General features: G+C 40.1%; 2 protein-coding genes across 4 annotated transcripts in view; one reads left to right on the forward strand and one right to left on the reverse strand.

The window, feature by feature from the left end:
* UBAC2 (UBA domain containing 2) overlaps positions 1 to 27,280 on the forward strand; it is a 176,719-nt gene that overhangs the window by 41,030 nt on the left and 108,409 nt on the right. The gene's annotated exons all lie outside the window — the stretch shown is intronic.
* Positions 3,557 to 7,524, reverse strand: GPR18 (G protein-coupled receptor 18). Its single transcript, XM_039252529.1, has 2 exons — positions 7,333 to 7,524; positions 3,557 to 4,755 (listed from the first exon to the last, which is right to left on the reverse strand). Exon 2 carries the CDS (start codon positions 4,723 to 4,725, stop codon positions 3,730 to 3,732), a length of 996 nt encoding a protein of 331 aa, XP_039108460.1. The 5' UTR covers positions 4,726 to 4,755; positions 7,333 to 7,524; the 3' UTR covers positions 3,557 to 3,729.

Below are 27,280 nucleotides of genomic sequence, written 5' to 3' on the forward strand. Positions count from 1 at the left end.
CCCCCCCACATCCATCAGTCCTCAGTTTTTGTCAGCATTCAAGAGTCTCTCATGGTTTGCCTCTCTCCCTTTCCCCCACCATTTCCCCCCTTCTTCTCCCGATTGGTCCTCTGTTAAGTTCCTCTACTTTGGGCCTTTCATGCTATCCTTCTAGCTGTTTGAGGAAGGACCAGTTTCCCTTGATGTACTAATGGCCTTACATTCTGTAATGTTGAAGGGGTAGTCTTGATTACAGTGTAGCCCCATAAGGCTATAAAGTAAGGTCTTTGTGGGGGTTTTTTTCATGACTTTATTTTATTTTGAGAGACAGAGACAGAGAGTGAGCGGAGGTGGGGCCGAGAGAGAGAGGGAGACAGAATCCGAAGCAGGCTCCAGGCTCTGAGCTGTCAGCACAGAGCCGGACGCAGGGCTCAAACCCACGGACTGTGAGATCATGACCTGAGCCCAAGTCGGAAGCCTAACCGACTGAGCCACCCAGGTGCCCCTAAAGTAAGGTCTTTGAACCCTAGGCATGTACATTTCTTTTTCCAGTGCTCTGCATAGAAATTATATCTAGCATCTGATAGATTCTCATGACTGTTGTTTGAAATTCAGAAAATGTAACCATTATGTTTTGAAAGTAAAGATAGGTCCATTAAAAGCTATGTATGTCAGGTGCTTCTGGTAACCCATGCCCATTATACACCTGTCCTTGTATACCTATATACCTATTATTTTTTAATTGTTAGTATTTACATGTGGACATTATATTGTTTCTCAGAATTAAATCCCTCCAGGATAAGTGGAATTTTGGGTTTTTACACATCATGTTAAAATGTATGTGATTAGAGCACTTAATAAAATTATTTTTTAATTGTTTTTTTAGATTATAGTCTCACTGTGAGAACCACAACATACATTTTCAGTGTGTATCAACAGAGTTTTTAACTGTATTTTTTTTTAAAGTGGGCTCCACACCCAATGTGGGGCTAGCACTCATGACCCTGAGATCAAGAGTCGGATGCTACTCACTGAGCCAGCCAGGTACTCCTTTTGTTGTATTTTGTGCTCCTAAATTAAGTTCTTCTCATTAAGAAAAGTCATGGCAGAGAACTTGCCATTTAATTAAATGGCCCCTTAATTACATAAGGGGCACCTGGCTGGAGCATGTGACTCTTGATTTTGGGGTTGTGGGTTTGAGCCCCACGTTGGGCGTACTTAAAAATAATATCTTTAAAAATAAATAAAATTTTAAAAATGATAAATAAATACGTAAGAGCAGATTAGACTGTACGGTTGAGAGGAGGCTATGACTATAAACTTATAAATCTTTAAAATACAGGAGTTATTTCCCTTGTTTCAGAAATATTTGTTTAAAGATATTTGTTATCTTTAAGATATTTGTTAAGGTATCTTGCTCACTTGACTCTCCAAACCAAAGACTTCAAGCAGTTTTCTCTTTGTTGAGAAACTGCATCTCAGTATCACCTTGATTCCTTTATCTTATATAGCTTTGAGAATGTGTATGTTCTGTGAGCTTGTTAGCTTTTTACTACTGAAAAGTTGGTAGTTGACGTAACAGGAGCTTGGTTTCTAGTCCTGGTTCTTTAGCTGAGCAAGTCACATTACCTCTTTGGACGTTAGTTTCTTTATATATAAAACAGAAAGGTTAGACTAGAAGATCATCTAAGGGATGTTCTAATATTAAAACTCTTTTTTATGATTAGGCTCTTTTGTGTTTATCTTTTTTGTTTTTAGAGAATATGAATTTACCCATGTTAATTATAGAAATCCATTTGTATCTAATGCATTTATTTGATTCTTAGTCCCATTAGGAGATGATCCTTTTAAGAGTAATGAAGGTGATTTAGCAGGAAGGTAGTTCTGGCTGGCTTATTTGCATACTTTGATAATATTTAGAATAATATATGCTTTACAGATGATAGTTCACTTCCTTTTATTTTTAAATGGGGAAGTTACTTGGTTTGTTACTTAATTATTAGGCGAAATTAAATGGTAAGGCCAGGGTGAGAATCCAAGGTCCCTGACTAGTGCTATTATACTATGATACACAGCCCAGAAAAAAAATCATTCTCTTTTAATGTGATGTTTAATCACATAAGAAGCTTAAACTATTTATATTGGAGAATGATATTTCACCATACAGCAGAAATTTCATATCATAGGAATCAACTTGAGTTACTGGGCAGAAATAGGGTCTCGGGTTAGGTCTCCTCCGTTGGATGTAGGTGGAGTATGGTGCATGGTAGGCTGTCAGTGTGTATTGAATGACTGTAGTCTGTTTCCAAAAGAAAATAAATTCGGAGTAGGGGAGGGCTGATGGCAGTCGCCTTTGTAGGCCCCTTCAGGTGATTGTTCTTGCTAATTTTGGTCTGTGGCAAGTCACAGTGACAGGTTGAACATAGTTGTTTGCATAGGAATCCTGGAAGTTTGGTGTTTAGAACACAGAATGTTGTAAAATTTAGACCTCCAGTCCTGAATAATGTAGATTAAACCAAAGGAAACTTTGGTTTTGGTCTAATAAAATTAGAACTGTATTTATAATCTAAAATGATATTTATTTATATTATAAATATGTTTATACTATAATATTTATAATTATATTATAATTTATAATATTTGTATTATAAATATGTTTAATCATAATAAAAGTTTATTTATAATTAAAAATATATTTTTAATGTTTATTTTTGAGAGAGACAGTGAGATAGCATGAGTGGGGGAGGGGCAGAGAGAGAGGGAGACACAAAATCTGAAGCAGACTCGAGGCTCTGAGCTGTCAGCACAGAGCCCGATGTGGGGCTCAAACTCATGAACCATGAGATTATGACTTGAGTTGAAGTCAGACGCTTAACCAACTGAGCTACCCAGGTGCCCATACAACTATAATTTTAAAAAAACTTTCTTTAAGTTTATTTCTGTATTTTGAGAGAAAGAGAGCAAGAGCATATGGGAGGGCCAGAGAGAGATGGGGAGACAGAGAATTCTGAGCAGGCTCTGAGCTGTCAGTGCAGAACTCCACGTGGGGCTCAAACTCACGAACCATGAGATCATGACCTGAGCCGAAATTAAGAGCTGGCTGTTTAACTGGCTGAGCCACCCAGGCGCCCCTAATCAAATTGTAATTTAATAATTTAAACTATTTTGGGGGCACCTGGGCAGTTCAGTTGGTTGAGCATCCAATTTCAGGTCAGGTCATGATCTTGTGGTTTGTGCGTTCGAGCCTCACATCAGGCTTTCTGCTGTCCGCCTGTCAGCGCAGAGCCTGCTTTGGATCCTCTGTTCCCCTCTCTCTGCCCCTCCCTTGTTTGCATGTTCCCTCCTCCCCCAAAAAGAAAACTTAAACTATTTTGAACAGAAGGTGGATTTTTTGTTTTTTTCCTACTGACTTCATAGACATCATGATTCCCTTGCACATAGAATTAAATCCAGAAAGTTGTCAACTATGTATTTAGATAAAACTTGAATGTGAAACACAAATTGGATATTTTTCCCCTAGTAATTCAAGAATATATTTTATACATGTTTTGAAAATAAAAATAATGAATTCATGAGACTACTTCAGAATATTTAATTACGTTGCCACAATAATAAGATCCCACAAAAGTGTTTTTACGCTGGTTTTTCAGGAGGGAAGGGACTTGGTAATATTGTACGGAATATCCACTGACCTTAGAGTAGTCAGTAAGGTGAATATAAAGAAATTAAAGACGAAAACCTGCTTATCATTCATAACATTTCACTGTTTACGTTGCTTAGTGACCGTAAACTACCCGATCGGAAGCTTTTTCTGCGCACGCTTCGAAGGTAATTGCGGTAGAGCATGACACTAATAACTCGAGCCTGAAATTGTTTTGAAACAATGTAGTAGAGAATCACATCCAGACAGGTGCTGAGGTTCATGAGGAAGGTAGTAAAGGCCCCCCAGGGACTGTAACTGTTCTCCTCCCCTTCCAGCATCAGGAAAGCAAAACAGATGTGAAAAGGCATAAAGCACACGAGCACCTGCACCACGAGTGTGATGATGATCCTTATAGACTTCTCCTTGACTTTGGGTTTCAGCTTAGATGTCTTCCCATGAAGGAGACTGTGAATAATGACCAGGTAGCACCCGATCATGATGAGCAGAGGAATCAAGAAAAATAATGTGAGCCGAGTGAAGTTCAGCATGTTAATAGCTTTTAGGTGGATGATGTCAGAAATCTTCAGGCAGGTGGGGGGACTGGAGGCTTTATCTGGGTCTTCATAGAGCAGTAGGAGTGGGACGGTGGTCATCAAGGTCATTATCCAGATGCCGACACACGTTAGCACAGCTTTGCCTGTGTTTTTAAGTTCTTTGGCATATTTTGGCTGTACAATGGCCATGTATCTGTCGGCACTAATAAAAGCAAAAAGCCATAGAGCAATACTTGGATAAAACACTGTCAGAGCCCCAAGAATATGGCAGAAGTACTCTCCAAATGGCCACTCGCCTCTTGCGTAATAAAACATCCGAAAGGGTAAGCTCATTATAAAGATTAAGTCCAATAGCGCCACATTCATCATATAGATGGTTACAGTGGTTCTCTTCTTGGTGGTGCAACTGAAAACCCATAAGGCGGTGGCATTAACAAATAACCCAATTATGAAGATACAGCTGTAGAAGACAAGGGCTGCGATCTTGTATTCTTCTGGGTGTGAGGTGTTAGAAGGGCCAGGTTGAGCTCGATCGTGAGGAGCGGTCATCTTATAGTTCTGGGGAATGACACCTAGAAACTGCAAAATAGTGAAGAAGAATAGGAGGAATAAAACCCTTTGTTGAAAAGTAAATGCTTAACACTCTCATACTTGACTTGACATTCAGTGGATTTTAATTGTGAGAGTATTTTATGTTGTAGAGTCAATATATGTGTCTTAGTATTAAGAAATATATTTCTTAGGTATATTACTAATAATGCACCAATCTATTAAAATGGTCTGGTATATTACAATGCACTGGCAAATTTATGTTTTCTCTCTCTGCTCACCTCACTTCTCCCCTAAAAGAATAACCTTTATTTTTTTTAAGTGATTTTTTTCCTGTGGTGTGAAATTGGGTAGCAAGTATTCTCATAATAAACATTATTCTATTGGGACTAATTGGGAGAAGGCCATTCTGAATTTTGAATCTTACAAAACAGTTTGCTACTTTTTATCATTTTTAGTGCTTAAATATTTTGTAACCCAGGTTAGTAATGTCCAAATAATGAATTTTTACTTGATAAATGTAGTTTTAACATATAAAATGTATATTAGAAAACTAATGTAAAGGAACCACATAAGTGGTTAATTCACAAGAATTCTCATTTGAGAGCAGGGACTTTTCATTGCTGTATTTCCACTGCGTGTGGAGCCCACAGGAGGAAGTAGGCGCTCAGTAAGAAGATGTTTGCTGAATTGATGGGGTGAAGGAATGACCCACAGCAGCTACTTTCCAGGATGTCCGCAAAGGCTGACTTGGTTGGTCATTAAATCTATTATTTTTAAATGGAAACATTTCTTAATAGTATTATGTTCTCTCAATTATCATAGGTCTAGAAACAGCAGCGTGTTGTGCCATGGTCTACAGATTGGGAACTTGACTCTCAGAACAACAGATGAGCTAGTTTTTAACGCACAGGTGGGCGTGCCCACTGCCGTCCTCCGGATGGTGTTTGTTACAGCGTCCTAGAAGGCGTGTTGTTGATGCCCACAGAAAGCAACACCTTGAGAAGAGGACATTGCTAGTGTAGTAACTTGCATGCCCTCACTCTGTCTAGACACAGAATTAAGTATTATTTGTCAAATTAAATGTAAAAAAGGAATATGACAGACAAATTGTTATTAATTAGAAATCGCTCTGTAACTTTATGTGCATGCAGAAACTAATTCCCGTCCCTCCGAAAACAGAGTCCATTTCGAGTGGAAAGGAGTTCAGTTGTGATTGTATCAGTGATGAGATCCCTCTCAGAGTGAGACTTCCATCGTCCTCAGTGCAATGGCAACAGCAGTGATTTAAAAATAAACTCCCTTACAAGGAAATGGAATCTTGTGGTCTCCCCTTGAAAGATGGAGGTATAAGAAAAGTCTCCTTCTGAAATGTCACTTTGCAGAGTGGGCTGTCTCTAATTTAGCCACCAGTCTCTCTTCAGTGAGAGCTGTGGGGGTGGTGAGCAGTCTGGTTAGTGGCATCATGGGCTGTTGATCATTTAAAATGAATTTGAGCAATTGCTGTGGACACACACAAGGTGTGAGTTTTTCCATTCCCACCCTCCCTCCTTTCTTCCTTCCTTCCTCCCTGACTGTCACTGGTTTGCCAAATATCTAAGTTAGATATGATTTTGGAATGGAATTCTATGTATTAATAACCTATGTTAAAATTTCAGAATATTGGTGTGACTAGAATATTAATTTCTATCAAACGAGAAAAACACTACATAGAAAAATTAAGTCTTCAGTATCATACAAAGGAGAATCACTTTGGAGTCTTGACTATTATTTTTAATTTTCATTGAATTTTTAAGTGGTAGCAATTGTAACGTAAATGAAATTTTGTATCATTTTTCTCCTTTGATATTGTCTCAGAACTCGCTTCCCCCATCCTCATCCCTGAATTTTGTCACATAAATTTCCTAGTTACAAAGCCTTTCCGAGTAAATCTTTGATCCCTCGTTGGGCTCAAGCTGCTCTTATGTCACTAACACTTGTGTTCATTTGCTTAAGGTTGAAAAAACTATGTGTGATGCATGTTTTAAAGGCATTACAGATAGGTCATGCTCTGTACACACAGATACATTTTTGGATAAATATTACAAAGTGATTGGCTTTCAAGTCAGCATTTAAAAAACTTCAGATTCAGTGATTATCTCTAGTCTTTCTTGTTTAAAAAGAATTTGAGTACATATTGTGAAATAGTGTGATAACAGCGTGGAACTAGGTGACAAAGACTTGTAAATATACTTAATGACTTACCATCTTAGCTTTTTCCTTAAGTTGAAAAATATCACATTTACTAACGTAAAACAATGTTGAAAATAAAGAAATCACACATAATAATGCTGGAAGGTGACAGCACAAACCATTTCAAGGTCCTTCGCCAACATAGTTTCAGTAATGTATTATTAAAAATGAGACAAATGATTTTAAAATTTAGTAAGTGCAGCTTTTTTTTTCAGTCACTAACGTACAAAGTTATTACGGTATTATTGACCATGTTTCCCATGCTGTACTTTTCATCCCCGTGACTTACTTATCGTATACCTGGAAGTGTATGCCTCTGAAGTATTAGCATTACTTGGTGATAATCTGTGATGAAATTAACTAAATGCCACTTACCTCCTGTCCATCAAAAGGCTGTGCTGGAGAGGAACCTTTTTCATTATATCCAGTATATAAAAGTGATCTCTTATGTTAACGTAGATCTTTCTAGAAATGGCATGTCTAAGAAATGCAGGCTCTTCTGTTGCTTCACAGAGTTGTTTCAAATGTAATTCCTGATACAGGAGTTGGTACTTGTACGGCTGTAGCTGCTGCTTTGCCTCTTTCAGGAAGTACTCTCTGAAATAAGGCTTTTTCAATTTATGACTTTACCCTGGATGTGGTTTCTCTCTTTCACAAGTGATTTGTTTATGAAGTCATGCTTAGCGTAAGCTCCCTTTGAAATGATGGTATATATTTAAGAGAATCAAACAAAAAAAGAAAAATGTATTCAGTTCATTTACTTTGATGTTTAAAGTCTGCATCATCTATTGAAAGAGAATGAGATTTTTAAAATATTTTTTATTTTATTATTATTTAAAATTTTAATAATTTTAAAATATTTTGAGAGAGGGAGAGAGAGGGAAGGAGGAAGAAAGGGAGAGAGGGGCAGAGAGAGAGAGGAGAATCCTAAGAAGGCTCCACACTGTTAGCACAGAGCCCAGTGTAAGGCTGCATCTTAACGAATTGTGAGATCATGACCTGAGCCAAAATCAGGAGTCAGACGCTTAACTGACTGAGCTACTCAGGCTCTCAATGTTGACCAACAGGGGATTCATAGTGTAGCTTCTTCACTTTTTAAGCTGTGTGACTTTGTCTAGTTACCTAACCCTTCTGAGTCTTTGTTCCTACTTAGTTTCTATACAGTTAAGCTAGAGATAATGCTCATCTGGTAGGATTGTGAGGACTCTAAACCAGAAAAATCCCAAGTGTTTAACATAGTACCTGGCACTTACTACTAATTTAGATACTCCTAAACAGAGTTCCCCTTTACTATAAAGTTCTTGAGGTCATAAAATATCTACTTCTACTGTTAAAATATTTCTAAGTGGTTAAAATTTGGAGCCCATTTATTTGCTTCTGCTTTGCATATACATTTATCCACTTAGATTTGCTTTGTTTTTTAGTCTGCAATGCATCATATCCCTTTTCTGTCACATGGAAATCTAGAAATAATTCTTTTTGTATAAACATCTCTGCAGATTACTAAGAAAGGACTAGAATTCTTTAGTGGATTAATTTACATGTTGGGAGTATTTTAACCTAGGAAGGGAAGTGAAAGCAATGGAAAGGGAAGTGAGCAACCCTAGTCCTCGCCTGCCTCTTTACATTAAATTTTTTAAAAATCTTTTCTTAAAAAAAAGTCATCATCTCATTTGTTTGTCTTAAATTTTTACTTACCTTTATTTTTGGCTATTCATGATGTAACAGGTTTTGAAACATACATGAACTTATTTCTATTTTTATTTTTTTATTTAAGACAGTTTGAGGGCCCATGCTCTTTTTGTCCTCAGATAAAAACCATAGTTAATCAGTGACTGAAGGGTAGATCATCAGCTCTTTTCCCCTTTCCTCTGTGTCAGTCCGAGGGCACCCTCTTCGTTCGCCCTTCCTCGCCCTTCCCGTGCTGCTCTGCCAGCCCGTGTCGTCCTTACCGCTGCTGCTCAGCCTTCAAGTCTTAGTTTCAGGGCTGCATCTTCCAGGAAATTTTCCCTGGCCTCTGAAGCTGGGTTGATTCTTCACCCCTGTAAGGTTCTGTAGCGCTTGGTGTTTCCCCTTAGTGCTTGGTAGTGGCCTGTGTTTGTATTGTTGCTGAATATTTCCTTGTCTTTTAACCTCCACTGCATTGAGGTTTCTGGGGGATGGCATATGTTGTGTATGTGCGTGGGTAGCAAGCATTTAATAAATATTGATTGAGGGGCGCCTCGGTGGCTGTCAGTTGAGCATCTGACTCTTGATTTTGGCTTGGGTCATGATCCCAAGGTTGTGGGATCAACCCTTGCATCGGGCTCTGTGCTATGCATGGAGCCTGCTTGGGATTCTCTTTCTCCCTCTCTCTCTACCTCTCCCTGCTCACACTCTCTGTAAAATTAAAAAAAAAAAAAAAAGGAAGTTAAAAAAATGAAAATAAATGTTGGTTGAACATGTGACTGAAACAGTAGGTGAAGAAATGGGAATACTACATGGCAATGAGAAAGAATGAAACCTGGCCGTGTGTAGCAACATGGATGGACCTTGAGGGTGTTATGCTGAGCGAAATAAGTCAGGCAGAGAAGGACAGCTACCGTATGTTTGCACGTATGGGAGGATTAGGAGGAACTTAACGGAGGACCGTGGGGGAGAAGAAGGGGGGAAATGGTGGGGGAGAGGGAGGGAAGCAAACCATGAGAGACTTCTGAATGCCAAGAACAAACCGAGGGCAGATGGGGGTGGGGGGGAGTGGAAGGGGGGTGATGGGCATGGAGGAGGGCACTTGTGGGGATGAGCATGAGGTGTTATATGGAAACCTACTTGACAGTAAACTATTTTAAAAAAAGAAAATAGATGTTTCTATTTAAAAAATTAAAAATAAATTAACAACAACAACAAAAAGAAATGGAGTTTTGAGGGAGTCATGAGTGGATCACTGAACCTGGTGACAGCACCAGGGACACTTTGACCAACATACAGGAGGGAACCTGCCAACCACAGGCAGATGTGGAGACCCGGGCACCGGGGCAGCGCCCTCCTCTCCTCTCTGTGACCCCTGCAGCGCTTCATCGTTCTGTGTGGCCCTGGCCCTTCCTGGTCCTTCACAACACCTTTAAGCTAGAAAAGTCTCATGGTGAAAAAAACTTCCCCAAACCAATTGGCAGCAAGTTAACAATGGATTGGGAATTAAACTTTCGTAGTGTCTAGCTTGCTTCTTTAATACTTATGCCTAATGAGTTTTTATTCAAATAGAAGAACTTGCCTCATTCAGGGACTACTGGTGCAGCTTTAATTTCCTCACTTATTTTGGAACATGAGTGCAAGAGAAATTTTTCACCTTTTGCAAAAGAGGGATTTCACGTAACACAGGGGATTCACTTCCCTTCATTTTGTGAAATTATCTGTTTCAGTTCCATTTCTGAATTCTGGTTTAGATGTTAAAAGCCCTCAGGGGGCGCCTGGGTGGCTCACTCAGTTAAGTGTTCAACTTCGGCTCAGGTCATGATCTCACAGCTCATGAGTTCGAGCCCCGTGTCGGGCTGTGTGCTGACAGCTTAGAGCCTGGAGCCTGTTTCGGATTCTCCCTCTGTCTCTACACCTTGCCCACTCACACTCTGTCTCTCTCAAAAATGAATAAATATTGAAAAAAAATTTTTTAAAAAACCCTCAGTGAGGTTTTATTTTAGCACTGGAGCCCAATTTTTGGGTGAATATAGTTTAGTTAGACCAATTTCCATAGAAAGGATGTAGTTATTAGATTTATACAGTAGATCCCTATAAAACATGCTTTGTGTTAGAGAGTTGTCTGTACCACAGAATTGTATTTCCTGTTCTTGATGTATTTCTGTTTACCACAGCACGTGTAAGGGGGAGCCTTGTTCTAATTACTTACCCCAGTGTTGTGACAAGGGGATCAGTACTTAATGTTTGTTTTTCCCCGTGTGGGTGGCCATGAGGCTGTCGCTACCAAAGGCTGGGGTGGATGGTGGACAGTCCGTCTGTCCTCAAGAAGAGTGTTGTGAGGGGTGCTGTGAACGGGGAGTGGATGGCTCTTCTGTGTGGCCTTATCAGTCTCTCACTTTGAGGCTATGGAATTTGTGTCCCTACCTCTCTATTTTTCCAACTTGTGGCTAAACAGACTTCTTTGGTTTTTTGTTTGTTTTGATTTGTTTTGTTTTAATGGGGAAGCTATATTGAATAGTGTTTTCTGGATAATGAATATTGAGATACTATTTGCCTAAATCTGTTTTTAAGAAAAATGTAGCACCCTGGGGCGCCTGGGTGGCTTAGTCGGTTAAGTGTCCGACTTTCGCTTAGGTCATGATCTCGCGGTTCTGGGTTCGAGCCCCGCGTCGAGCTCTGTGCTGACTGCCAGCTCAGAGCCTGGAGCCTGTTTCAGTCTGTGACTCCCTCTCTCTCTGACCTTCCCCTGCTCACGCTGTCTCTCTCTCTCTCTCCTAGAAATAAATAAAAATATTTAAAAAAAAAAAAAAGAAAAATGTAGCACCTTACAGCTATCCTCCTTTTCTCTTGATTCTCTAAATTGTATTATAAATTTAGCAATTCTCAAATTCCCTTACCTTGGCAACTTTTGTGCTGTTTAAAAATTTTACAGACATATAGACAGGCAGTTACTTACAGCAAACAAATTGAACCCAGATAACCAGAGTGATATATAACTCTAGTTAAAGTAGATCTAAATCAGCAATGAAGGTAGAGTCTCTTAAAGATATTAAAGATTCTCTCACTTAGAGGGTCTTGGGAGGAGGCTGCTACATGACAGTGAAATCCTGCAGGACCCAGGCCAAGAGGTGGCAGTGCGACATTTCACTACTGACTGGAGATCCAGTAGGAATCCCAGGACAGCCGATCGAGTGGAACTCGGTGGTTATCGCATGGTGCGCGGTGGCCTTCTATAGACTCGGGTCTCACCGTTAAAGGAAATGGTGCATTCCAGCAACCGGGAGCTCTGGGACATTGCTGGTGGGAGTTTAAATTTGGAAAACAGTTGATTACTAAGTAGTAAAATGAAGATACATATACCCTATGGCTCAGATTCACCCGTAGGTAGAAATACATGCTCCTGTGTGTCAGGAAACCTAGATGAGAATGTTCCTAGTAGCATTATTTCCAGTAGCGCTAGGAACCACCCAGTGTTCAGCTACAGAACGGGTAAGTCAGCTGTTGTATAGACATACAAGTACCGCTTTTCACAATCAGAATGAATCCCATAGAAGGCACATGCAACAACATGGGTAAATCTATAGAGAGTTAAGTGGCAAAAGCCGGACATGAAGGAATTTATATTGTATGATCTCATTTATATGAAGTTTAAGAAGCGGACAAAATGGAAATAAAATGTTTTAGGGATTCATGGTGAGGTGCTGAAAGTTTCTGGAAGGTTGTGAGAGCATGTAATGTGCAGGAAGGCACACCGGAAAAGAGTCCAGGACTGGCTGGGTCTGTTTATTGACCCAAGAGCTAGTAACCCTAGTGTATGTTTTCTGGTAACTCATTAAGCTGTATATCTTTGTTTTGTCCTTCTGTCTGTAAGAATATCTATAGAATACAGATTTAAAATATGTCAAGGAAAAATAAAGTAAGGTAAGTCAAGGAGGGCTGGTTTGTAAGGGTCTCATGACAAAAGAACGGAACCTCGTGAGAAAAGAGGAAACTGGTGGGACCGTTGCCTTGTGCTCGCCCCGCTCAGGCCTCAAGAGGTCCAGGGAGGGGGAGGTTACTAGAACCTGGAGACAGAGGCCCCTTATAGTTAGCTGTCTGGACAACAGTAGTGACTCTGGGCCTAGGGACAGTGTGGCTGAGGGAACCAGGGGCATGGGTACCCTGCCTCCGACTTCTCGTCACTAAACCCACTGTGAGGCCCCATTAGCAGAACACAGCAGAGTCAGGGGGCCCTTGAGTCCTTGGATGGGATCTGTGCCCTCGGCCTCCTGTGCGGAGCAGGATGGAGAAGGGAATAGAAGCAAATGGATTTTTCCGCATGTGCTGCACTTTTTTGTATGTGTGTTGCATTTCATATTCAAAAAGGTGGTTTTTAAAAAATTTTTTAATGTTTACTTATTTTTGAGACAGAGACAGAGCGTGAGTGGGACAGGGACAGAGAGGGGGGGGGGGACACAGAATCCAAAGCAGGCTCCAGGCTCTGAGCTGTCAGCACAGAGCCCGACACGGGCCTCGAACCCAGTAACTGAGATCATGTCATGAGCCGAGTCGCATGTTTACCGAAGTTGACTCAAAGTCGACTGAGCCCCTAGGTGCCCCTGTTTTGTTTTTTTGTTTTTTAAAAAGCTTGGGCTTTGAGTTGGCAAAGACTGGGTTGAACGTCTCTGCCTTTTGGAAGCTGTTTCTATGAGTAATTTTTAAAAACACCTTGTCTCAGTTCTTACCTGTGAATCATCTCATTCCTTAGAGCTTATGTAAAGTACATGTTTTAGACACCAGAATAGTAGTTCTCTTGGTCTCTTTTCTGCCTGAAATGTCCCTTTTTTTTCTTTGTAGCACATTTAGATTTTTCCTGGGAATTTTCAGACTAGGAATGGTTAGTATGAGAGCTCTGTCTCCACCGCTAACTAATTAGTTGCACTATCTTAAAAAATATATATATTTCTCTGATTCTCACTGTCCCCACCTGGAAGGGAGGGAATGTGGGATGAGGCTTTCTGCAAGGCTCCCCCTCCTTTGGCACCGTGCAGCTGTAAGGGACCCTTCCCTCAGTGGTCAGTCATTTGTCTTTGTCTCCTCCAGGTTTTGCAGCTGAGAGACGTGGGCCAGGCCCTGGGGCTCTGTGCCCTCACATCTCTGCACGGAAACCTCAACGCGTCCAGGATTCATTTGGGGGAAACCTCCTCCCAGGGAGCCTTGAGTGTGTGGGGTGGGTGTCTGGGCCTCCTCAGAACCAAGCACCCGGAGCTCCGAGAGGTTCTGCGCGTTCCCGGCCTTTGCCCTCCGTTGACGTCTCATGTCGCGGTGGTGGTCTTCAGTGTGTGTGTCTCTACGTCAGTTTTCCTTTATCTTCAGGTCACCTCACTCTTCTTAACAGATTTGATTTGATTTATTCTTTACTCGGTTATCCATTTCTAGTAGATTGCTCAGTGGCTGCAGCTGATGTGGTTATCTGCTTTTACCTTTCTCCTGTAATCATTCCTTTTCTATACGGCAGGCAGGACGAGCGGCTGTGAGAACACGCCAAGTCCACGCAGCCCTCTCTCAGTCACTGGGTTTCCCACCCTCCCCTGGGAGAGCTGGTGTCGGTGCTGGTGGAGAACCTCTTGGAGACATTATAATCAGCCTGCAGAGGAAGACAGAAATTCTGCGGGCCTCTGTTTCCTTGGTAATAAAACTGCACTGATCTGGGTTACTCAGAAGAGCTGTTTGCCAGAACTCTCCCTCTCAGGCTGAAAAGTTAATGTGGCCCCGGTGACAAGTCAGTTACATTTTTGGAGTGAGGTTATCTTCTTATTGCTTACATTTCTGCATGGATGTTCTGGATGAGGAGTGTCTGACTTTTGGCTCATGCAGCCTCTTGCCGTGAGCGAGCCACACGGTCTAAATAGAATCTTAACAGACAGGAGAAGGAAGCGGGTGGTACCACCCTCAGGAGGCAGCCAGCCAGGGTGCGTGTCTGGACCCAGGGAGGCAGACGCTGGGGCTGCTTCATCCTGCCTCTAGTAGAAGCTTTCTTCTCATGGTCCTCGGAGCGACGCAGAACTGGGAGTGAAAGGCGCCTGAGACGTCTGTGCTTACAGTTCTGTTGCTGCTTCTCCCTTGGTGGCAAACTCCTCTCTCATGTCGTTCTTCACGTGGTGTGTGTGTCTGGCTAAGGAGGACCTGGCACATCATCTTCAGGGATTTCAGAGCATGTAACAGAGTGCTTCACAATCAGGGACCCTTACTAATTGGCTATTGATTTGATTCGTGTCTGTGTGTTTCTTTTTCTATAAGAAAGAAAACTATGCATGTCCCCAGAATTGAATACCTCATGTGTCTAAGTAGATAGGATCCCAAAGACCTAGCAGGCCAAAGAATGAGACCAAAAATGGTGGAGTCCCAGCGCTGGGGTCAAAGTGTTTGAGCAGGAGAAACACTTATTTGAGTGTTGAGAGACATCGTGCAATTTACTCCTGGAGGAGAATCGGCCCAGCTAGTCGTGCAGGAAGTAGTGTTAGATCGCTCTTGTACCTTATCTCATTCTACCCTACTCACTGACGTGGCTAGGCTTGTCGTCGACAAACACTGTGCTTTTACTGCCCCCTACAGTGATGAGCTGGTTTTGGAACTCTTCACTTTCTGATTGGAAGTCTTGTTGAGACTGAAATAAAATTTAAAAAAAAATTTTTTAACATTTATTTATTTTTGAGAGACAAAGCAAGACAGAGCATGAGCACGGGAGGGGGAGAGAGAGAGGGAGACACAGAATCTGAAGCAGGCTCCAGGCTCTGAGGTGTCAGCACAGAGCCGATGTGGGGCTCAAACTCACGAACTGTGAGATCATGACCAGAGCCAAAGTTGGATGCTCAACCTACTGAGCAATCCAAGTGCCCCTGAAATAAAATTTTTAAAAAGACATTAATCAGTAGAAGGTAATAAAAATATTTTTATGTTAATTTCTAAATATTTCTGTATTGGGTAGTATTCAGTAATAGACATGTCCTCATTCCTCTGATAAAACATTTTTGTTTATACAGCAGATCTGCCTTCATTGCATTTTTCTTAGGAAACCATTTTCCTCTGTAGAACATGGTATCCCTGGACAAGGGCCTTGAGAAGATTCCATTTTAGATGCTATTTGTGCCTGATATTCTACTAAGAGTTAAACATAAAGGTGGCCTTGGAACAAATTTAATATGGTGTTTTAATTGTGAGAAAATAAAACAACATGAGATACAGTGCAGTGATGTTAAGTACATTCACATGTGGGTGACCAAGCTCCAGAACTTTCCTCCTCTCACACTGAAACTACGTGCACGTCAAACAGCAACTCCCATCGCTGGCAACCACCGCTCCACATTCTAGAAACGCCGTGTAGTTGGAATCCCACAGTGTTTGTCCTTTGTGACTGGCTTAGTTCACTGAGCACAACGTCCTCACGGTTCATCCTTGTACGTGACTGAGTTTCCTTACTTTTTAAGGCTGAGTACTATTCTGTTGTGTTACAGCAGATTTTGTTTATCTGTTTGCCTGCTAGTGGATGTTTGGGTTGCTTCCACCTGTGGCTCGTAGGACTAATGCTGTGAGCATGGGCTACAACTACCTCTTTAAGACCCTGCTTTCATTTCTGTTGAGCATATGCCCAGAAGTAGAATTGCTAAACCATGTCATGATTCTGGCTTTAATTTTTGAGGAACCACCATACTGCTTTCCATAAAATGGAAACATTTATGGCTACACCATTTTATGTTTCTACCAGCAATGCACAAGCATACCAATTTCTCTACAGCCTCGTCAACACTTGTTATTTTGTTTTGTTTTTATAATAGTGATTCTAATGGGTGTGAGGCGGTATCTCATTGTGGTTTTCGTTTCCATTTCCCTGATGATTATTGATTTTGAACATCTTTTCATGTGCTTGTTGGCCATTTGTGTATCTTCTTTGGAGGATTTCTGTTCATGTCCATTGTCGTTTTGTTTTGCTTATTTTTGAGAGGATGAGCAGGGAAGGAGCAGAGAGATGAGGGATGGGGCGGGGAGACAGAGGATCGGAAGCCGGCTCTGTGGTGACAGCAGTGAGTCCAGCGTGGAGCTCGAACTTACGAACTGTGAGATCATAGCCTGAGCTGAAGTCAGGTGCTCACCTTGCAACTCTCCAGGTTGAATTTTTTGTTGAATTGTAGGAGTTCTTTATATTCTCTAGATAATAACTCCTTGTCAGATGTATGATTGCAAATATTTCCTCTAATTCCATAGGTTGTCTTTTTACTCTAAGAGTGCCCTGTGATGTACAGAAAATCTTTTGAGTTGGTTTTAGGTCCACTCTTTTTGTCATGTTCTCATGTAAGGATGAATCAAAATGGTTTAAGTTTTTAAATGGTAGGGTAGGGTAGATTTTCCTAAGTAAAATCTATGTGTTTTTTAAGGACCTTTCCCAGTGATTTAATCTGAAGAGTTATTTACCTTGAGTGTTTAACATCTTTCTATCATCCAGGAGGGTGTAAAATAGGGTAGGCAGAAACTGGCTGTGCTCCAGAATTGGCTTACTTCAGAGCCTCCCATTTGCTAGTGCTTTTTTCTTATGCTCTGAGAATCATTTGTCTCTTATAATAATACAAAAATGAAGAATAAAATTTACCTTCTTACAGTGTTCTTGTTCCATGCTTGTCCTGATTGATGTTGATCCATGATTGCTTTAAAACTATAGCATGTCTGCTCATCATATTTTGAAATTACAAAAGCTGGGAAGATATTTTAGTATCTTTAGGCTAAGCTCTTGTAACAAAGAAACTCTAAATGCAGGGACTCAGAGAGCACAGATAAATGTTTTCTCTTTGTAACATACCTGGTAGGTGGGTGAGCTCTTTTCTAGGAAGTTATTAAGGGACTGAACTGGTGGGACTCAGTCATCCTCCAAGGTGACTCAGTGTTTCCATCTCTAGCCAGCATTGAGGAATTAGAAGGGAAGTCCAGGATGAGGGATTGCTTTTTCACCAGGTGCTTTGGAAGTTGTAAATGTCACTACTGCTCACACATCACTGGCAGGAACTTGGTTATGTGGCTGCACCTAGTCATAGGGGAGGCTGGGAAACAATCCTTACTTAGCAAGGCAGCCGAATCCCTGGAGATACTCGGGAGAAATGGGTTTGGGGGAACTGCTAGTAGTTGTCTTCAAAGAGCAATAGCTGGAACACATTAACTGGTTTAGCAAGCTGGAGTCATGGGCTCAAAATGCACATATAAACTGCTGAAGAGAGAATATCAGGTTTTTCTCCTTAGCCGACAGAAATCAACTGTGGGGCACTGAAAGTCATAATTGTTTCGGCAGTCACATTTGGAAAAGCCATGGGAAGCTTGTGGGGGGCTCGGTTGGTTGGGCATCCAACTCTTGATTTCAGCTCAGGTCATGATCTCACAGTTGTGAGATTGAGCCCCACCCAGTGTGGAGCCTGCTTACAATTTTCTCTCTCCCTCCCTCTCCCTCTGCGTCCGTCAAACAAAGGCACGGAGTTAAAACTTGGGGGTGGAGGGAGGGATGGCCAAGGGTGAATTAAGACTACAGAGAGATAGATGCAACAGGGAACTATCGGGCTTGGTGAACAGCAGCTCTTGGCACTCCCTGTCTCAAGGCAAAGTGATTCGCCTGGAGATACTGCAGCACTGAAGGCCCTGGGCAGGACTGTTGTCTAGGAAATCCACACTGAGTAGGTGGCAAGAATGGAGTCCCTGTGAAAACCCTTTAAACCCTGAGCATGTCTGATTTTGTGTTCTTTACTGTGGGGTTCATCGCGCATGTTCGCACACCACCACCACCCCACCCACTGGAATACTCTTTAAAGAGAAAGAAAGCCAGCCATTTGTGACAGCACAGATGGACATTGAGGGCATTATGCTAGGTGAGATAAGTCAGAGAGAGAGATACTGTATGATCTCACTTAATAAGGTGAAATTTTAAACTAAACCAAATAAAAAACCAAGCTTACAGATAAGAGAATGGGTTGATGGTTGTCAGAGGCAGGGATCGAGGGGTTGGGGAAAGAGGCTCAAGGGGGTCAGCAGTGCACAGTTTCAGTTATAGGATAAAAATGACTCTTGGTGATATAATGTACACTATGGCGATTAGCAAATATTACGTTGCAGTGATATCGCACATCACTTTGGCAGCACATACACAGAGATCAGGAGGATACAGGAGTTAGCATGACCACCACGCAAGGGTGACACACAGATTCATCAAGCATTAAAAAAATTCTATGTTGCATATATGAGAATTGCTAATAGAGTAGATCTTAAAATTCTCATAAGAAAGAAAATTCTGTAACTGTATATGGTGACAATATGTTTTTTTAAATTTTTTAATGTTTTATTTATTTCTGAGAGAGAGAGAGACAGCGTGAGCAGGGGAAGGTCAGAGAGAGGTAGATGCAGAATCTGAAGCAGGCTCCAGGCTCTGAGCTGGCTGTCAGCACAGAGCCCAACTCAGGGCTCAACCCCACGAACCGTGAGATCATGACCTGAGCCGAAGCCAGATGCTTAACCAACTGAGCCACCCAGGCACCCCTGTGGTGACAGATATTAACTAGACTTACCATGGTGATCATTTTGTAATACATATGACTACCAAATCATTATGCTGTGCATCTGAAACTAATATAATTTTTATATCTGTTCTCCCTCAATAAAAATAAGGTCATAATTCAGCATAATATAGAATTATTACACTATTGAAATAAACACTAGAATGAAAAGGTTCTATTATTTTTTGACATAGTCTAAATGGTTTACTTTACTTTCTTATGAGAAAAGAGTATTTAAAATTTTTTGAAGTATATACTTCCAGAAAATACTTTAAAAATTCTTAGAGAGTAGGGCATCTGGGTGGCTCTGTTGGTTAAGCATTTGACATCAGCTCAGGTCATGATCTCATGGTTTGTGAGTTTGAGCCCCACGTTGGGCTCTGTGCTCACAGATCAGAGCCTGAAGCCTGCTTTGGATTCTCTATCTCTCTTTCTTTCTCTCACCCACTCACGCTCTGTCTCTCAAAAATAAATAAAAACGTTAAAAATATTCTTAAAGAGGAACAGAATGAAAGAAATCTTGATTCCATTAAAATAAGGGCAAAATGACAAGACCTAAATAAGGGGTTGATGGGTGATATCTTTGAAACATTTGTAAAATAAAATATACAAAATTATCTAAATTTTTCATATTTTACTAACAATTGTTACAGAGCTTTATCTTATTTTTTTAAATTTTAAATGTTTTATTTATTTCTGTGTGTGTGAGAGAGAGACAGTGTGAGCAGGGGAGGGTCAGAGAGAGAGGGAGACACAGAATCTGAAGTAGGCTCCAGGCTCTGAGCTGTCAGCACAGAGTCCGACGCAGGGCTCGAACCCGTGAACCATGAGATCATGACCTGAGCCAAAGTTGGGACACTTAACCGACTGAGCCACCCAGGCGCCCCTGTTACAGAACTTTAATAAGGACTATTTATGCTTCTGTGTTAAAGTTCTTTCTCTGAAAGAGCACCTCAGCAGTTTAACGTGCTTTGCCTGCAGTTACACTGTGAACTACTAGATGGCAGCATTAGGTAGAACTTGATAATAGAAGCTGTAACCCTTAAAGTTATTATCTGTGGCCCAAAAGGCAAAATAGTTTTGTAATCAAATAAATGAGAGAGACATGTTGTGTAATTGTACAAACATCGTGAATGGCTTGGATATAGTGTAAGTACTTTTTAGAGCATGTATATCAAAAAATTTAAAATAGGTATTGTGTAAGTGTGCTTATCTTTTCCTAAACTGCATGACAAAGTATTTCTTTGTTTTTAAATAGTAAGTGTATGCTGACATTTTTTTGAAAATTTCTTGGGGCGCCTGGGTGGCTTAGTCGGTTAAGCATCCGACTTTCGCTTGGGTCATGATCTCACGGTTCGTGGGTTCGAGCCCCGCGTCGGGCTCTGTGCTGACTGCCAGCTCAGAGCCTGGAGCCTGTTTCAGTCTGTGACTCCCTCTCTCTCTGACCCTCCCCTGCTCGCGCCATCTCTCTCTCTCTCTCTCCTAGAAATAAATAAAAAATATTAAAAAAAAATTTCTTTAATGTTTATATTTTTGAGAGAGCGAGAGCGAGCGAGAGAGAGAGCAAGCGAGCATGAGCAGCGGAGGGGCAGAGAGAGAAGGAGACAGAGAATCCGAAGCAGGCTCCAGGCTCTGAGCCATCAGCACAGAACCTGACATGGGGCTTGAACTCATGAACCATGAGGTCATAACCTGAGCTGAAGTCGGACACTTAACCAACTGAATCACCCAAGTGCCCCCATGACAAAGGATTTCGAACACCATAGGTATAGCAATTGTGAAACTCCTATGGTATACATCTAACAATTTTAGTTTCTCATTATTAGTGGGCTTAATACGGCACAAATCCAATGTATAACTAATCAAGGTGAGAGAACATCCTGTTTGGCCCCAATAGTAATCTTATGGAAAAAAAATACTCTGTATCATCTGAAAATTATTGGGTTAGCCAAAGAGAATTATAAGCAGAGATTTTTGTCAGAGGGATATAGCGTTCTGTTTACTTTCTGTTTAGTGTTCTTATCTCTGAAGTCTTGAATGAGGCACAAGCTCAGAATGCATGTGCATGTAACTGTTAGTAAGAAAACAGTTGGAATTTAGCAGAGGTGGATATTATAATACCATATTACAGTTCTTGGCTTTTGTCTTTCCAAATATTGTACCTTGAGCACAGATGGAGTCGTAGATTTTAATACCTACTTCCGCCATTTCTGTATGTATATCCAAGGGTATCGGTAGCAAAACCCCATAAACTGAGAAAGTAGGAGACCGGAAGCTGTACTTAGACACGTAGTTATATAGAAATTGGTGTTGTTGATATGGACACACACATGAGTTAGTTCTAAGGAAGGATAAAAATAAGGAACAGGAAGCTGAACTGTGAAAGGTGATTTTTATTATACTGTCTTTGTACTTTTCATAACTTAGAAAATATCCTAATGTTTCATGATAAATTATCTTTTCGAAAAGTCAGTTTCAGTCTTTTTTTTTTTAAAAGAAAAAAAAGGAAGAGCTTCCACAGTAACGAAAGGAATACCCTGGTCTTGATCATTCCTTGTATGAAGTAACTAATGTTTGAGCGTGCATGTGTATTTCCATGAATGGATGAGAAAATTCTACCACATATTTTGCAAGAATGATCCTCTCTGTCTAATTTCCTCATTTCTTCATTCAACATCTATTTGTTGATCACCAGCTTTATGGTAGACACTCTTCTGGGCTCTAAGGATACTGAAGTGATCAAAACAGACACAATATTTCTCACTGAATTTACATTTTCATTGGTGGTGGAAGGCAGTAAACAAGATAATATATATGTTATGTCAGATGATGATATATGCTGTGTAAAAATAAACCAACTAACCAGTTAGCCAGGGCAAGAATAGCAGGGTGTGAGTCAGGTTGCAGTTTTAAACATATGGTTAGAAATGGCCTCAGTGAGCAGGTGACATTTGAATGGAACATGGAGGAGTGAGCCATGTAGCAGTCTGGGGGAAGTATATTTCAGGCATAAGGAACTGCCAGTGCAGAGGCCCTCAGGTGGAGGACTGACTTAGGCAACTGTGTAGCTGGAGCAGGGTGAGCCGGGGGGATTAGTAGAAGTGCAGTCAGGGAGGAAAGAGAGGTCACAGGGCCTTACGGGCCGTTGTGCAAGCTTTGGCATTTACTCAGAGGGCCGTAGGGATCATTCATGATTCTTCAGGAGATGGGGGCACACTGGTTTGTACTTTGTTTTCCACTATTGTTCCTGTTTCCTGAAGAAGGTATGTAATCGTTTTACACATTAACTTCTAGTGATATTTATTACTTCTAGTTCTCCAGTGATCAAATTCTCCCACAAGGCAGGCTCTTGCATCTTGTGGTTTGTGATTTTTGATTGTGAACTCATTTTCAGTGGATTTTGTTTGCTCCTGGAGCTCCCATATGCCCTCTCATGAAAGTATCCCTACAGAAGGACTTTGTATTTTACTACTGCTGAGTCTCCAGTCATTTTTGTTGTTCTGGAATGGCTTTTATGTTGTTTTCTTACCTTAGAATTTCCATAGCATTCCATACCATTAAATCTGGACCACAAATTTAGGTATGATACAGGCTCTGGATTTTAAATATTTGTTGGACCTGTTTATCGTGTTCTTTTGATTTTTTTGATTATCGATTTCTTTTGATGTGAGCTAAATGTCTTTACTGCTTCAGTGGGCTAAATGGAATTTTATTTTATTTTATTTTATTTTTAAAGTTTATTTATTTTGGGGGGAGAGACTAGGGGCAGAGAGAGAGGGAGAAAGAATCCCAAGCAGGCTTAATGTTGTTAGTGCAGAGCCCCATGTGGGGCTCAAACTCATGAACTGTGAGACCATGACCTGAGCCAAAATCAAGAGTCAGACACTAAACCAACTGAGCCACCCTAAATGGAGCCTTCTCTGTAAGATATACAGGTCTTTGAGGTGGATACGGGCTCAGTGCCAAGTATTTTTCCTTAAGCAAACTGCGGCCATGTTTTCTATCTCTGACTAGGACTAAAAATCCAGCCCCACACCCCGGAGGCTTGTATCTAAGTATCTCAGGGTCATTGAAGCAGTATATGCTTTGATTTTTGTCTTTGTTATGATATTTGAGTTTATTACAGAACTTTTTAAGCTTATGCAGAAGTTCACTATGGTATTGAACCCGAGCACAGTGAACTCTATAATGAACCCAAGTTTCAACTTCACCCACCTTCAGCAGTGACCAACTCACAGCCATCTTGTGTTATCTGTATTCTCACTCACGTATGTGGTTCTGACAGACCTGTAATAGGAATGTAGGGTCACAGATGTGTGTGTGTGTGCGCGCGCGCGCATATACGCCTGCTTGTTTGGTTCCTATTGATCTGTTTATCTGTTCATGTGCCCCCTACTCTAATATCTCTAAATTATTTTGCTTTTTAAATATGTTAATATCTAGTAGAACAGGTCACATTTTTGTTCATCTTTTTAAAAATAACTTGGGGCACCTGGGTGGCTCGGTCAATTAAGTGTCTGACTTGGGCTCAGGTCGTGATCTTGCGTGTCGTCAGCACAGAGCCCACTCCAGATCTTGTCTCCTTGTCTCTCTGCCCCTCCCTGTGCTCACGTGCTCGCTCGCTCTCAAAGTAAATATTTTTGAAAAATTGCTTTAAAAAATAACCTATTTATGTATTTTTATTCTTCCATATAAATTTTAGAGTAAGTGAAGCAGTTATCTTAAAATTTTTAGCTGGAATTTGAGATGGCATTTAATTTATAGATTGATTTGGGAGAGAACTGATACCTTTATTAAGTTTTCTTATCCAAGAAAAGGGATTAGAATAGGGACTATATCGCTCCATTTATTTATAAAGTATTGTTCATTAGATTTAAACATTTTTTGTACAGACCTTTTATGCTTTTAGATACGATGTAGTTTTTGTTATGGTGAATGCTCTTGTACTTATTTATCATGTTTCCTGAGTGTAGTTGTTTTATTGCTGGCATAGAGAATTCTAGTTACTGATTTTTGTAAGTTGATCTTGCATTTGGCATCCATATTGAACCCTCCTGTTTACAGATTCTGTTCATTTTTCTAGGTGGCACGATAAGTGTATGTTTTACTTTTTAAGAAACTGCCAAACTGTTTTTTTCAAAGTGGCTATAACATTTGGCACTCTGATCAGCAATGTGTGAAAGTTTCAATTACTCTACGTCCTCAGATCATTTGGCAGTATCGATTTTAAAAAATGCCATTCCAATGGATGTGTGGTAGTATCTTCTACTTACTATTATTTTATTTTGCTTTTTCCTAAAGACCAATGATGTGTGGAGCATTCCTTCCTATGCTTATTTGCTATTGGTACATCTTTTAAATCCTTCCTGTTTAAATTGTGGGATTTTTTTCCTTGTTACCGAATTGTGAGAGTTTTTTAAATTTTGGACATGAGGGTTTTTTGTTTTGTTTTGTTTTTGTTTTTTATCAAATGTGTATCCTGAAAATATTTTCTCCCAGCCTGGCTTGTCTTTTCATTTTCTGAGTAGTAATCTCTGAACAGCATAGGTATAAATTTTGATGAAATCTAATCTATCAGTTTGAAGGGTTTTATTTAACAACTCATATTTATTGCATTCATTCTTAGAAAATCTTTAACTCGTAGTTACAGAAATTTTACAGTTTTGGGTTTTTTATTTAGGTGTATGACTCATTTTGAGTTAATTTTTATGTATGGTATGAATTCTGAGTTGAAGGCCATTTGTTTATATATGGATATGCAGTCGTTCTAGCCCTTATTATTGAAAAGAATATCTTTAAAATAGATTATCTTAGAACCTTTGTTGAAAATTACTTCCCCAAGTACACATATGGGTCTATTTCTGGATTCTCTTCAGCCTCACTTATGTGCATGTTTCTCCTTCTCTCAGTAGCGCACTGTCTTGATTATTGTGGCTTTCTAAATCTTGAGGTCAGATATTGTGAAATCTTCAAACTTTTTGTTTCAGAATTGCTTTCGCTATTCTAATTCTTTTGCTTTTTATTATCAATTTTGGAATTTCACTGGGATTGCACTGATTGTATACATCAATTTGAGGAAGATTGGTATTTAAACAATATTGAGTCTTCTGATCCATGCACATGGATTATCTCCATATATTTAGGTCTGTTTTTTAAAATGTCTCTCTTCAGGAATTCTAGTTTTCAGCATACAAATTTTGCTAGATCGGTATCTGAGTATTTAATGGTATTTGGTGTTATGGCAAATGGATTTGCATTTTGAAAAAATTTTAGTGATTTGCTATTATATAGAAATACAGTAGTTTTTCTAGTGGGGTTTACTGCAGGAATGTTGATATAATTCAGTATAAACAGATCTGTTAGCAAGTATCATGTATCCTGTATCCTTTGGATAAATACCTAGTAGTGCAATTGCTGGGTCATAGGGTAGTAATATTTTTAATTTTTTGAGGAACCTCCATATTTTCTAGAGTGGCTGCACCAGTTTGCATTCCCACCAGCAGCACAAAACAGATCCTCTTTCTCTGTATCCTCGCCAACATCTGTTGTTGTCTGAGTTGTTAATGTTAGTCATGCTGACAGGTGTGAGGTGGTATCTCATTGTGGTTTTAATTTGTATTTCCCTGATGATGAGCGATGTTGAACATTTTTTCATGTGTCTGTTAGCCATCTGAATGTTTTCTTTGGAGAAGTGTCTATTCATGTCTTTTGCCCATTTCTTCACTGGATTATTTGTTTTTTGGGTGTTGAGTTTGATAAGTTCTCTGTAGATTTTGGACACTAACCCATTGTCTGATGTGTCATTTGAAAATGTCTTCTCCCATTCCATAAGTTGCCTTTTAGTTTTGCTGATTGTTTCCTTCACTGTGAAAAGCTTTTTATTTTGATGAAGTCTCAATAATTTATTTTTACTTTTGTTTCCCTTGCCTCCAGAGACTTGTTGAGTAAGAATTGCTGTGGCTGAGGTTAAAGAGGTTTTTGCCTGCTTTCTCCTCAAGGATTTTGATGGCTTCCTCTCTTACATTTAGGTCTTTCAGGTATTTTGAGTTTATTTTTGGGTATGGTGTAAGAAAGTGGTCCAGGTTCATTTTTCTGCATGTTGCTGTCCAATTTTCCCAGCATCATTTGCTGAAGAGACAGTCTTTATTCCATTGAATAGTCTTTCTTGCTTTGTCAAAGATTAGTTGACCATACATTTGTGGGTCCATTTCTGGGTTCTCTCTTCTGTTCCATTGATCTGAGTGTCTGTTTTTGAGCCAGTACCATACTGTCTTGATGATTGCAGCTTTGTAATACATCTTGAGGTCCGAGATTGTGATGCCTCCAACTTTGGTTTTCTTTTTCAAGACTGCTTTGACTGCTTGGGGTCTTTCTGGTTCCCTACAGATTTTAGAATTATTTGTTCTAGCTCTGTGAAGAAAGCTGATGTTATTTTGATAGGGATTACATTGAATATGTAGATTGCTTTGGGTAGTATTGACATTTTAACAATATTTGTTCTTCAAATCCAGAAGCATGGAATATTTTTCCATTTATTTTGTGTCCTCTTCAATTTCTTTCATAAACTTTCTATAGTTTTCAGTGTATAGATTTTTCACCTCTTTGATTAGATTTATTCCTAGGTATTTTATGGTTTTTGGTGCAATTGTAAATGGGATCAATTCCTTGATTTCTCTTTCTGTTGCTTCATTATTAGTGTATAGGAATGCAACCGATTTCTGTGCATTGATTTTATATCCTGTGACTTCCTGAATTCAGGGATCAGTTCTAGCAGCTTTTTGGTGGAATCTTGGGTTTTCCATATAGAGTATCATGTCATCTGCGAAGAGTGAAAATTTGACTTCCTTCTTGCCTATTTGGATACCTTTTATTCCTTTGTGTTGTCTGATTGCTGAGGCTAAGACTTTCAATACTATGTTGAATGACAGTGGTAAGAATGGACATCCCTGTCATGTTCCTGACCTTAGGTAGACGCTCTCAGTTTTTCCCCATTGAGGTTGATATTAGCGGTGGGTCTTTTATATATGGCTTTTATGATCTTGAGGTATATATATATATTTGCAATTTGATTTGCTAATATTTTCTTAAAA

Source organism: Hyaena hyaena, unplaced genomic scaffold, assembly GCF_003009895.1.
Source record: "Hyaena hyaena isolate Hyena2069 unplaced genomic scaffold, ASM300989v1 scaffold_418, whole genome shotgun sequence".
NCBI lineage: Eukaryota > Metazoa > Chordata > Mammalia > Carnivora > Hyaenidae > Hyaena > Hyaena hyaena.